Genomic DNA, 13,253 nt, shown 5'->3' on the forward strand with positions numbered 1-13,253 from the left:
CTCCCGACATATTAAAGAGAGAAGTCAGGACTGCACAGGAAGAGCTGTCACTTAAGACTGTATTAACAGCTGATGTAGGAAGTCTATTTAAGTTTTTGAGTGATACTGAGCTAATTGGAAGGATTTAGTTGATATTTATATATTTATTTGTTTTTTTTGTTGTTGTTTTTTTGTTTTTTATTTTATTTTATTTTATTTTTTTATTTTTTTTATTGTATTGTTTTCTGATTTGGGGTAGATGGTTAACTCTTGTCCACACTCCAACACAGTAGGTGGCGGTAATGCACCTTAACGTTGGTTGCCACCCGCCAAAAAACATCAAACAGAAGAAGAAGAAGAAGAAGAAGAAGAAGAAGAAGGGAACAACAAGAAGGTTAAGACAGTGTTAATTGTATGCGTCATCTCCTGGTTCAAGATGTCTTCCAATGGACTTTTAACCATGCGTGCTCAGATCTGCAGACGCCTGGTAAGGCAGGGCGTGTTCATGAATGTGCTTGGGTTTGTCTTTATTGTTTAATTGCATAGAAATGCTGTAGTTAGGCTGGCTGTAAACGTAAGGCCCTGTTACTTGTAGCACCTCAGCTAACATTGACCTGTTTATGTCAGCGGAGCGTCCTTGACCGAAGGAACGTTAATGTAGCAGCCGGAAAATACCAAAGAACACCTTCAGGTCGCTCGAGCGCTTTAGTCATCACATGTCACTGTTTAGTAAAGTCTAATTACGTTAACAACAGTAGCTTACTGAAAGAATGAAACGCAAAAGAACATAAATTGACTGACAGTTTCAATAGCATTTTAGTCCGTATTTTGTCATTAAAAAGCTAACCTCACCTGCCTGCGTGAAGTTGGCTTCGGATTCGTAGCTCCCTAAATTAGGGGAGCTGGGGGGAGTAATGTATATTGCTGAGCGACTGATCCTCCACGTTTTGCACATGTTACTGCTGTGAACGCATGTTGGGGCTATCCGGTAACGACTCAGCGCTGTCTGAAACCCATTTTCTAGTATGAAAGCCTTTATTCTATCTGTGAAAATACCAAAAAAAAAACAAACAAACCCAAAAGCATTTCACTGTGCGTTTCACATGTGGACTGTAACGTTACTTCGAAGCAGGATTTGAAGTTCGCGAGGTAACTTCGGGGTTTACAGTACTATGAAGCTTATTCTCCTTTTACCGGGTTTAATCACCAAAGCAACGTATGCTGAGCAGCAAACCTGCTTCTGAGCAGGTTAACTTAAGGGTATCGTTTCTGTCAACACTCCGACCTCTGACCAATCAGAATACTTATGAAAAAGTATATATGAACAAAAGTCCGGAGTCTCATGGAACAAAAGAGGAGCCTACAGGCTGTTATAGGTCAGTAGAATCACTTAGCCTAATTACCCCAGGGCTCTTTGTCCACTGCATTTTACTACAGACCTTAACATTTTTTTTATATATATATTTTATTAATCCCCCTGAGGGGAAATTCAATTTTTTCACTCCGTTGTCATTAACACACAGGTCGGAAATACACACACATGCTCAAACAGGACCTACACATGCACAAAGTGGAGAGATGTCAGAGTGAGGGGGCTGCCTTGGTCAGGCGCCCTGAGCAGTTGGGGGGTTCAGTGCCTTGCTCAAGGGCACCCCAGCAGTGCCCAGGAGGTGAACTGGCACCTCTCCAGCCACCAGTCCACGCTCTGCATTTGGTCCGGACGGGGACTTGAACAGGTGACCCTCCGGTTCCCAACCCAGCGTTCTATGTGATATATTCAGAGTTGTATTATCACCATCCAACTAAACAGCAAAAAGTACTGTATACTAATGTCATATCAGTGACCTGCACGTAACTTAAGTCTCGGATCACGGTGAATTTTTGGATATTGATTTGAATGTTTCTAGATTTTCCGTTTTAAAATTATAGGTCATTGGGGCGTCGGTGGCTTAGTGGTAGAGCAGGCGCCCCATATACAAGGCTGTTGCCGAAGCGGCCCGGGCTCAAATCCAGCCTGTGGCCCTTTGCTGCATGTCGTCCCCTCTTTCTCTCTCCCCCCCTCACGCTTACCTGTCCACACTGTAGTAAAAAAAAAAACAAAAAAAAAAACTGTAAAAACGTAAAAAGCACTGTTTCCAAACAGATACCGTAAAATGACAGTAAATAACTGTATCACAGAACTACGTACAATAACTGTAAAAATTCAGAGTATATTTTTACAGTCAAATTAATTAAAATACAGTATATTATAGTTGATAAATGCCCATTATACTGTAAAATAACATACATATTATGTCAAAAAACATTAATATCAAATACCTTTCACATTAATCTCTGTAATTTCACGGTATACATTATGTATTTTAGGAAATGGCCAAGTCTATCTACAGTAATTTCATGTTAAAACACTATTTTTTCCATGCACAATAACAAAGTTATAACGTATAAAAATGAAGTAGGTTCATAAAACTTAAGATAAATATCTGCAAATTTACAGTATTAATCTGTCATTTTAGAGAATTAGTATATTAAAAAACAACCATTGGACAGTGGAAAAACAAGCTAAATACATTACAAATACATCAAAAATAGCTACATGTAAGTAAATACATTACAAATACATCAAAAATAGCTACATGTAAGAAAAAAAAAAAGTTGGAATATTTCAATATTTTAAACCCTGGGCCCAAATGACATGTTTTCAGTCACACATGTTTTCAGTCACAATCCCTAATAGCAGAAACCAGATAGCTCCCTGCCCCGCCCATCCAGTAATACTGGAAAGCCCCCTCCTATTCTACTGCATGGGCATGAGCAACAATCTATGATAAACTTTTTCAAAACATGACACTCGCAGTATAATCATACAGTAATCATCAGTATGTTATCTTGAAAAATACAAGTAAGTTACTTTGACTAGACCTCCATATGCATTAATTGCAAGGCAAAACTGGAAATAGAAACATCTTTCATCTATAAGTAACATCAGCATAAGAACTACCTACCTACAAAAAAATACATAAATTATGTGTACTTGGAGTTTTTGAGTTTGGCCCATGTTCCACTTGTCAACATGGAGAGGGTGGACTTTATGTCCTATACTACAGCCAGCCACCAGGGGGCGATTGAGATGTTTTGGCTTTACTTGAGGAGCTGTCATGCTGTCCATCATACTGTATTACTAATGTACTATACATGCTAAGTATGTCAGATTGAGTATGTAGTGTTTCAGCTGCATAGTATGTGGATTATGTGTGCAAGAAATGCCCGCATTTATACTAAATTATCAAGAATTTTTGAGTATGCAGTGTGAGCTGACTGCACATACTCAACTCAATGCATTGCTAGCCTGATACTCAGAATTGCCATTTAATTTCACTGCATTATTCAGTCTGACCGTGCTCTCATAGTAGCCGTTAGCATAGCAGCTAAGTGTCAAAGCAATTTCTCAAGATACAAGGTGCTATACACAACTTTTGGAGACAGATGGACCTGGTTTCGTCTCAGAAGCCATCAAAATGTGCAGGGGTAATACAACTCTGATACGAGGTTTCCTGAGAGGCTAGGCATTGGGGTATATTTCATCCCCAACATCCCATTACCTAAACCACATCTAAACAGAGCTAAATGTCTCTGGTGGATTAAGCTGTGTGGTAGACCACAGTCAACTCAACATAAAGAAGATAAACAAGGATGTCTACATTTGTTTTAAGGCAAGTCAACATTGTGGATGTATGGTATGGATTCTTTTTTCACCGCAGTGAAAAAGCAACGTATTCCCGTGGGATGGCGGTTAAAATTTGACATAATTACATAGGTTTTTCTAACATATACTAGCAGAATCTACTTATTGCCTATTATGTGCAATAAGAGTAATTTTGAGGCCTTCTTCTCAATGCAATGAATGTGTATTGGGAGCTGGACTCTGTTCCACAATTGTGAAGCACAGGAGCAGCTTATGAAGACGATCAGCAATATTTGGACTTAGGTCAAAGACATTAAACTTTGTAACTAGGATACATTCAATTTGGGCAATACATACTGTGCGTGAGAAACTGCTGTCAGATCATTTCAAACTGTCCGTTCACTTGCTTGGCTGCTGGGGCCTCCTTAAATACCTCCGATTGTCCAGCTAGGGAGAAAACAGGCATTTGTTTAGACAATCCATGTTAGGGAGAAAACAGGCATTTGTTTAGACAATCCATGTAAACCTTTTGACATTTTACAGACAAACATTCATGAGAACTGAAATTATCATTTCTAATTTGAGTTGCTTTTTTATTATCATAGATTACCAGGAATCCTGAAGTAAATTTCAATACCTTTTTAAAAGACCTTCTCAAAATATTTTAAGACCTCGTCACCACTTCAAGCAGTAATGAGCAACACATTTTTAACTTACTAAACAGTTGTAGTTTGCAATTAAATCTATAGAGCACAACCATACAACAGAACTCAGATAAGATGGGAAGGAACAAAGCTCAAAGGAATAAATCAAACCAAAGGCAAGGATTGAACTGAGGAAGAACTGATATATGGAGAGAGAAATTTCCAAAGAGTCAAACTTACATGTGGAGTAATAAGGATTGTTCCAGACGTTCTCGTATCGACTTTTGGGTTGTATCCAAAACTTTTGATAAGGACAGCATCACGGTTATGATGGTTTTATCTACACCCTTAACAAATCACAAGGCAATAACAATTAATGTTTGTCTTTTTCTTGATAAATATGGATTTAAAAAAAGTATCTTATTGTAAAATGAACAGTTCCCTCTTAAATTACAATTGTGGATGATAACAGAATTTTGATTTTGGGTGAACTATCCCTTTAAATGATGTGGCGAAATTAAAATTAAATGAGCTGCAAAACAAATTAGATGACATGTATGAACTGAAAGCAGAGGGGGCTTTCGTTTGGTCTAGGCAGAAATGGCAAGAGCATGGTGAGCAATTGTCTGCCTACGTCTTTAATTTAGAAAAATCACAAGCCAAATACAACTCTATACTACAGTTAAATATTAATGGAACTGTCAATAAAAAGGACATTTAATGTTAATGTTTCTGGTGTAGGAAACAGATCGCAAAAGTTCGCTGTCGCAAGATAATGAGTAACAAGCTGATCTGGCAGGCCGAGCAGACCTGCACATCATTGTTTTTAATAGTCGTGGGGAAGGGGTGGCTTGCTTGGAGTTTGCAAAAAGCACCTGAAGGACTCTGACTGTGAGAAAAACTCCGAGCCAGCTTTCCTGTGTCTTTCACTGAGGAGAGGCTTCCATCTGGGCACTCTGCCATAAAGCCCATGTCGGTGGAATGTTACAGTGATGGCTGACCTTCTGGAAGTTTCTCCCATCTCCACACAGGATCTCTGGAGCTCAGCCAGAGTGACCATCAGGTTCTTGGTCACCTCTCTTACCAAGGCCCTTCTACCCTGATTGCTCAGCTGTGCTGGGTGGCCAGCTCCAGGAGGAGTCCTGGTTATTCCAAACTTCTTCCATTTAAGAATTATGGGGCCACTGTGCTCTTGGGAACCTTCAGTGCAGCAGATTTTGTTTGTAGCCTTCCCCAGATCTATGCCTCGACACAATCCTGTGTCTGAGCTCTGCAGGCAGTTCCTTCCACCTCATGGCTTGGTTTTTCCTCTGATATGCATTGTCAGCTGTGAGACCTTATATAGACAGGTGTGTGCCTTTCCAAATCATGTCCAATCAATTGAATTTACCACAGCTGGACTCCAATCAAGGTGTAGAAACATCTCAAAGATGACCAAGATAAATGGAAGCAACCTGAGCTACATTTCAAGTGTCATAGTAAAGGGTCTGAAAACTTACTACAATGTGATATTTTAGTTTTTACTTTTTAATAAATTTGCAAAAATTTCTAAAATTCTGTTTTCACTTTGTCATTATGGGATATGGAGTGTAGATTGATGAGATTAAAAATGAATTTAAATGATTTTAGCAAAAGGCTGCAAAAGAATGTGAAAATAATGAAGAGGTCTGAAAATTTTCTGAACCCACTGTATCTATTTTACAAGCTAACCGGGGCCGTGCAGACACCTCAAGGGAATGTGTTAAAGAGGGGCACATGGAGGAATATTACACCAATACCACGCACCAACATAATTTACAGCACAACCAACCCATATTCAAACAGAATGTAACAAAGAATCTTACAACAAACTAGGACTGCGCAGTTAATCGAAAAATAATCGAAACCGACATTTAGAAACTCTAATCGACTTAATCTTGCTCATGTCAATTAATCATGGTGTTCACTGTTGCCATGATAGTAAAGGTTGAATATCTTTAAGGAATTTGAAAACTTGTCTCCAGTGATCATTTTAACCCAAACCATGATCTTTTCATAGTTCTAATCAATTGGGTTTTGTGCCTAAACCTAACTAGACATTAACCACAGCGTCACACCTTAAAACTCATAATTTTCACTCCCTAAAGATACACGTGTGAAAATATCACAAAATATCCAGGTGTGAGGGCAGTGTAAAATACAAAACAAAAGAAACTGTGAAAATACATAATTGTTCATCAAGGGTGGAGATAATCGTTCATTAATCATAATCAAGGTTAAAAGTTAAATTAATCGTGATTTTGACTTTTGCCATAATTGCCCAGCCCTACAACAAACCGTATCATAGTATATCATTGCCCCCTATCTGATGTAACTGGAGAGGGACTATGATTCATTTTCTATTTTGTGTGTGTGTGTGTGTGTGTGTGTGTGTGTGTGTGTACACTCACTTTGGCTGCGCAAGGTGAAGCATCGAGGTGTCTGTTTTCTTGGCCAGATCATTCTACAGCAGGTACCGTCAGTGCTAATGAAGAGAGAACCAGGTCATTATTTCCACTGGAGGATTCATCAGTTTTTGTTTTTTTTAATTTTAAAATAATATTTGACATTAATCATCACTCACTTCAGGTTGGCACAATTACAGCAGTACATGTCTGCCTTGTGATCCACAAGCCACTGAGCATTTCTAGCAAAGCCAACAATGTGCCACTTTACTTCCAAACTAAGAGAGACACAGAAGAGCAGAAATAAAGAGTGATAAATATTCTCTTTNGCTGAGACAGGTAGGAAGTATGTCCATCTGCACAGGCTTTAATTGCAAGCTCAAATCTAGTTTTATAGATTGGAAAAATGTTATTTGTCCTTACCGTCTCCATGGAAATAGGACAGTAATTCCAATCTAGTGAACCACAGTCTTTGTTGTGTCTCATTGGGTTGAGTAGCCATTCTCACTGTCATCCTCTATCATATATTAAATATATGCATTCCATAAAATAATATTTTAAATTGTCTTTCTACAGTAATGTACAGTTAAAAAATATAAAATCACTTTAACCATGCATGCTAAATAACCTGCAATTTTGTGGAAATAATCACAGATTTCTGTAATTTTATATACATTTCTTCATTACAGTTATTAGGAAAGATCTGTAAAATGACATCACATATGTAAAATTACATTTGAATATGAAAAAGACATGTTAAGTTTCCTCTAAAAACATAATAATAATGTAATCTTATTATGGTTAATATTTTGTAATTTTAAGGGTAAATGTTTAAATTACTGCTAATATATGTTAATTTGCAGTTATTGTCTTATTGAAAATGGTGATAAACCTGTAAAAAAAAAAACCCAACATTTTATACAAAATTACAGTGGAATGTATACCATATAAATGGTAAAAATTTAAATTACTCCCAATATCTGTAAATATACAGGCATTTTAATGTTTAAAAAAAGCAAAAATCTGTAAGAATACAGAATGCTTTCTGTAAAATTACATTATTTAAAGTGCACTTTTTGTAAAATAATATACTTTAAGTTGTCTTTATACAGTAATGTACAGTAAATTACTTTTGTATTTGTACAAATACTACTCATTACCTCTTAAAAAAAACATAAAATCACCTTAACCACACATGCTTAATGACCTGCAATTTTATGGAAAACACTACAGATTTCTGTAACTTTACGTACATTTCTTCATTATCATTATCAAGAAAGATCTGTAAAATTACATCACATTTTATGTAAAATTACATTTGAATATGAAAGAAATATGTTAATGTACCTTTAAAAAAACATAGTAATAATGTAATATTATATTATTAGTAATTACATGTAATTCTAAAGGTAAATATTTAAATTACTGCTAGTATCTGTTAATTTACAGTTACAACATTGTCTTATGGAAAATGGTGGTAAACCTGTAAAAACATACAGAAAATTGTATGTAAAATTACAGTTAAATATGTACAAATACAATAAATTGTCATTAAAAAACATAATATTAATGTAATCTTAAATTATGGTTAATTAACTGTAATTTTAAAAATAAAATCTAAAATTACTGAAAATATCTGTAAATCTACTAGCATTTCATTGTTTTATTGGAAAACAGGAAAAATCTGTAAACAATTACAGAACATTTCCTGTAGAATTACATTTTTTTTCTAAAGGCAAAATGGCCAAAAAATATCTTTAAAGAAAAAAAAAAAAAAAAAAGATCATAGATATTCGTTTACATCCCACGCCACTGGCATTTTACTGTCTCATAGTTGCAGACACTTTTGCTACGGTTTCATCTCATATCATATGAAGTAGCCTACTTCATTCATGGTTCTGATGATGTTGCTCACAGTTTGCAACCCTGCCTCTTTCACATGAACGTGCTTGAGGCTGGATAGGAAGTTGACTTAACTGGTTGATAACCAGCTTTGTAGTACCGGTTATCCAAACGGACAATGTTAGTGTTAGTCAAACCAGATAACGAGAAGATATCCAGGGTAAGTTGAACTGGCTTCATAATACAGGCCTCTGGTCCTGATTAAAAACCACTGTACCTAGACTGGTCAGGGGGTCTGGGGCCATATTCACATTCTGAGAACTCCCTCAAAAAGCTCCTAACTTACTCTCTAATTTTTTCGTGAGGAGTCCTAGCTCAGGAGTGATTTAGGAAAGTTCCCAGAGTAAATCTGAGTAAGAAAGGGACAGAAACTGTTGGAGGTGTGGTTGACTCTGTTGCTGTGATGCAGTCTTTTAACATACATGATTGATTGTCACAGACACCCCTTTGTGAGCCTGCAAAGTGTGGTCACCCAGTGGAAATGAAATGCTAACTGTGACTTTTGTTATTGTTAGTGTGATCACTCGCTTCGGGAATAACTTTTATTTTTACAAGGACGTAACCTTAACTTTCAGTCGAAATTCTAGGAAAACGTCACAATTATGAGAACAGTTCTTTGTACTAGTAAACTGTCAAATCTGGACTAGATTTTCCCAGAGAGGCTAAAAATGATTTAAAACACAGTTTCAGATTTATAAAAACCTTCATTCTATTTGTGAAAATGAAAAAAGGGACATTTCATTGTGTTTTCACTGCAGTTTTGTTTGCTTATTTCATTGGTGCGCAGCATACTCAAACTCTGCTACAAGCACCAGCAGCATAAAGACTCACTGAGCGTCTGTTCCAGCCATCTAATCACATTTTATTAGGGTAAACGTCCCTATTCAGCCCACCAAATCTGCTTTTCAGACATTTTTAAAAATGGCATTTGAAATAGACATGATCAGCCTTTGCTGTGTTGTCAACACAAAAAAAAAAAAAAAGCTGAACTTACAACATGTCTTCTTTGGAATGTAGCCAAAAAAACTATTCATGAACAAAATCAAAATTATACTGGAAATTACTCTTCAATACTTCATCTTTCAGTATGTGTTGTCATTTTGTCTGTATCTCGATCATACATTGTACTGTTGGCATTTGTAATTGGCCAAAATTTCTGGTCCAGCCAGCTGGTTGAATGTGCAGATATTTAAATTATCAAGATTTCTGAAGACCTAATGACTAAAAAGAAAATCAGTTTGCAGGTTCAATACTAATATTTTAAGGATAATAAATGATGATAAAATGATATTTAATGATCTATGGAGCTGATTGATTAGGTGAGGTCAAAGTTAGGCAGGAAAATGGTTCAAAAGTCAAAAGGGAGAAAATCTCCATTGAAACACAGTCAAGTGGGCTTAATGGGAGCAGGTGGCTTAAAGGGAACATAAGTGAATTTCTGGTTAAAAGTCAGAATATTTTATTCTGTCATGCACTGAAGTAATTAGCTATACTCATTTACATCCACCCTAAATAGTGCGATATTTTTTTTTATTTTATTTTTTTTTTGCTAGTGTCCCCTTTAAGCCCACTTGGTAAAAATGTTAATTAAAAAATAAATAAAGATAAATATACACATCTATTACCTATTTAACAGTATAATAATATATTCTACACACAAAAATGTAAACTATACACGCTTATCATGCTTTGTCATGCAGTGACTGTATTGATGCAGCATGTGGGCTGTTTGCTAGCATGCTAAAACGCATATTTTGACTTAAATAGAAAAAATATTTCTAATTTGAGTAATATTCTAACATGTTTTATTCAGATTTTGATAACAAATGAGTACTTGCCAAAAGCAGGAGTAGTAGTAGGAGTAGAAATATGAAAAAAAATCTTTCTGAGGGCACCAAAATCACAAATTTATTTATTTTTGCAACTACTTCTGGGAGCAGCAGGTGCATGTCACACATGTGCTTCGATAACACAATATCGACAAATCTGATTGGCTTACAATAAAAAGTATAACGTATGTAACAAGCAGCTTCATTGGAAGAACCATGACACAGCAAAAATGGTGATGATTTTTTTTTTTATTTGACTCAGAAGTCACAAGTGGGCTTATATGGTATGTGGGCTTAATAGGGACGTTTATCCTAATGTTAAGCTTCTCTGGGATAATCTAGTATAAGTATCATTGTTTATGATGTGGACCTGGTCCACATGTGAAAAAAGCAGTGAAATCTCCCTTTTTCTTGCATTTCCACAAACAGAATACAAATAAAATTTGAAAGTGGGTTTCAGACAGCACTGAGTCTTCACCTGAAAAGTCTAACATGCTTTCACAACAGTAAGATGTGCAAAAAGTGGAGGATCAGTTGCTCAGCAATGTAAAGCCCTTTTTAGATAGGAGTTGTGCAAATTGCAGGAAAGCCCAATCTTTTTTCAGCATTGGCAGTATAAAAACAAAATCGGGGAGTGCGGCAAAATGACGCCTACCTACTTTTGTTTATACAGAATGTGCCTTTTTCGGGGCAATGGGGGGCTTGAGCAAGTAACACAACATGTAGCTCAGCGTGTGACATAAACAGTGACATGTGAGGGAAGCTGCGGCTGGTCAGCCCTTGAGCGATTCTCTTGTAAGTCGGCCCATCCTTCACCATCCCCGTCATCTGACGGTTAATGGCCTCTTCGTTTGCTATGACAAGGAGGGCGCGCAATTCCTTGTCTCCCCAGTTGCTCATCTTTACAGTGTCTGTCAGGTCTGGTTTCTCTCTTGCTACTAGCTGCTCGCTGATTCCTGCTATCAGCTGTTTCCTGTTTATCCACCGCCAGTGGCTCGCATGTGCGGCGTCATCAACAGCTCCTCCCACAAGTCATCAACAGCCCCTCCCAGTGCGAAAGGCCGCCTCGGTCTGTTTAAACTAAAAGGATTCCGCCAATATGACTATTCTACGAGGCGGATACTTGGGCACCTCGGATCAACTCGCCAATCCGGCTCTGTGTGTCTAAATGCTGGCAGCTTGCCGGCAAAACGGCCCAACATTCGCGGAAAATCTGGCAGTGTAAAAGGGGCTTAAGTTACTTATCCCTTAACTCACCCCTCATCTGCTGAATCGGAAGCTGCGAATCGGATGCTAACTTCAGCGTCATTGTGCCCCGATTGTAAGTCTCTTACAGCTAATAGGTTTTCCATGCTTCTCTATGTGCTCAAGTTAATACTTGAATAATTGTCGAAAGGGTTTTTGGTTTAACAGCAGACGTTGGAAAGACAGGAGTAAAATTAGGAACACTCATGTATGGAAGGTCTCATTGAAATAGTATCATTACTGCTATTGTAGGCTCACAAGTACCTCTCAAGAACCTACACATCTCGCCCTTCACTGAATGTAAGTTACCTTACAGTAACTGAAATTTCAAATTCTTATCACACTCAAATATTTGGACTGTACGCTGTAATGCAGACTTTCAATGCTTGGTTCTAGGAGGTTGTCATTGTCAGCGCAGTCCGTACTCCAATGGGCTCCTTCAGAGGCAGCCTGGCATCAATACCAGCCACCAGACTGGGCTCCATTGCCATTAAAGGAGCCATAGACAAAGCAGGTATGTTCAGATGGGTCACTTTCCTCAGTGAGAACTGTTTTCCACCATTTAGGCAGAGATGTAACGTTAGCTGATTATCGTCATCTCTAGGTGTGTGTGCAAGCACGGCTATGCTAATGTAACTCATTACCTAAATTTCACATGATTAGGTGGATTGCTAAATCAAAAAGAAGAAAGCTGGTGTATATTTGGAGAGTTGACTTAATGTTTCTGTGTTTAGGGATCGCTCCTGAAGAGGTGAAGGAAGTCTACATGGGCAACGTGCTTCAGGCAGGAGAAGGACAGGCCCCCACGAGACAAGCCTTGCTTGGAGCAGGTATGACTAGTGATGGTGTGATGAAGCCCCTTGAATGTGTCGAATCTTTATGGACGATTTCTTCGCCAAAAGGCTGATCACACGAAGCTCCGTTAACAGCTCATTTGAAGGTACTGACATCTGCTGGTCATTTGATGTACAGCAGTCCTACTGTAATAATACATGTGGGCTACATGCAAGTGGATCTGTACACATAATGATGCAAGTATTACATCAGAATCTATAATATATCTATGTATGTATGTATGTATGTACAGTGCTCAGCATAAATGAGTACACCCCCTTCGACAAGTAACATTTTAAACAATATCTCAATGAACACAAAAACAATTTCCAAAATGTTGACAAGACTAAGTTTTATATAACATCTGTTGAACTTATAACATGAAAGTAAGGTTAATAATATAACTTGGAGAACAAAATTTTCAGTTTTACTCAAATTAGGGTGATGCAAAAATGAGTACACCCCACTGAAAGTCTCTGGAGCAAAGCTAAATTTTAGACTACAAATGTCTAATTTAACAATAATCAACCACAGGTGAGTCTAATTATTCATTACACAGGTGTCCAGCAGACAGTTGACTATAAAAGGGTGTTACTTAAAGTAAACCCCTTCCCATTTCATGTTGTTAGCAATGGCACCACATGGAAGAGAAATGTCACAAGACCTGAGAAAGAAAATAATTTCTTTACACCGCAAAGGTGAAGGCTACAAG

At 37.4% G+C, this 13,253-nt stretch overlaps 1 protein-coding gene across 2 annotated transcripts in view; it reads left to right on the plus strand.

The window, feature by feature from the left end:
- The first annotated feature begins 312 nt into the window (after window positions 1-312).
- acat1 (acetyl-CoA acetyltransferase 1) overlaps window positions 313-13,253 on the plus strand; it is a 34,924-nt gene continuing 21,983 nt past the window's right edge. For both annotated transcript variants that reach the window (XM_050036138.1, XM_050036146.1), the window contains exons 1-4: window positions 313-466; window positions 11,960-12,007; window positions 12,104-12,221; window positions 12,442-12,537. In XM_050036138.1, the coding sequence (XP_049892095.1) occupies window positions 416-466; window positions 11,960-12,007; window positions 12,104-12,221; window positions 12,442-12,537 (313 nt within the window). In that variant the 5' untranslated portion in view covers window positions 313-415. The remainder of the gene's footprint in view (window positions 467-11,959; window positions 12,008-12,103; window positions 12,222-12,441; window positions 12,538-13,253) is intronic.

Source organism: Epinephelus moara, chromosome 3 (genome assembly GCF_006386435.1).
Source record: "Epinephelus moara isolate mb chromosome 3, YSFRI_EMoa_1.0, whole genome shotgun sequence".
In the NCBI taxonomy this organism is placed as follows: domain Eukaryota; kingdom Metazoa; phylum Chordata; class Actinopteri; order Perciformes; family Serranidae; genus Epinephelus; species Epinephelus moara.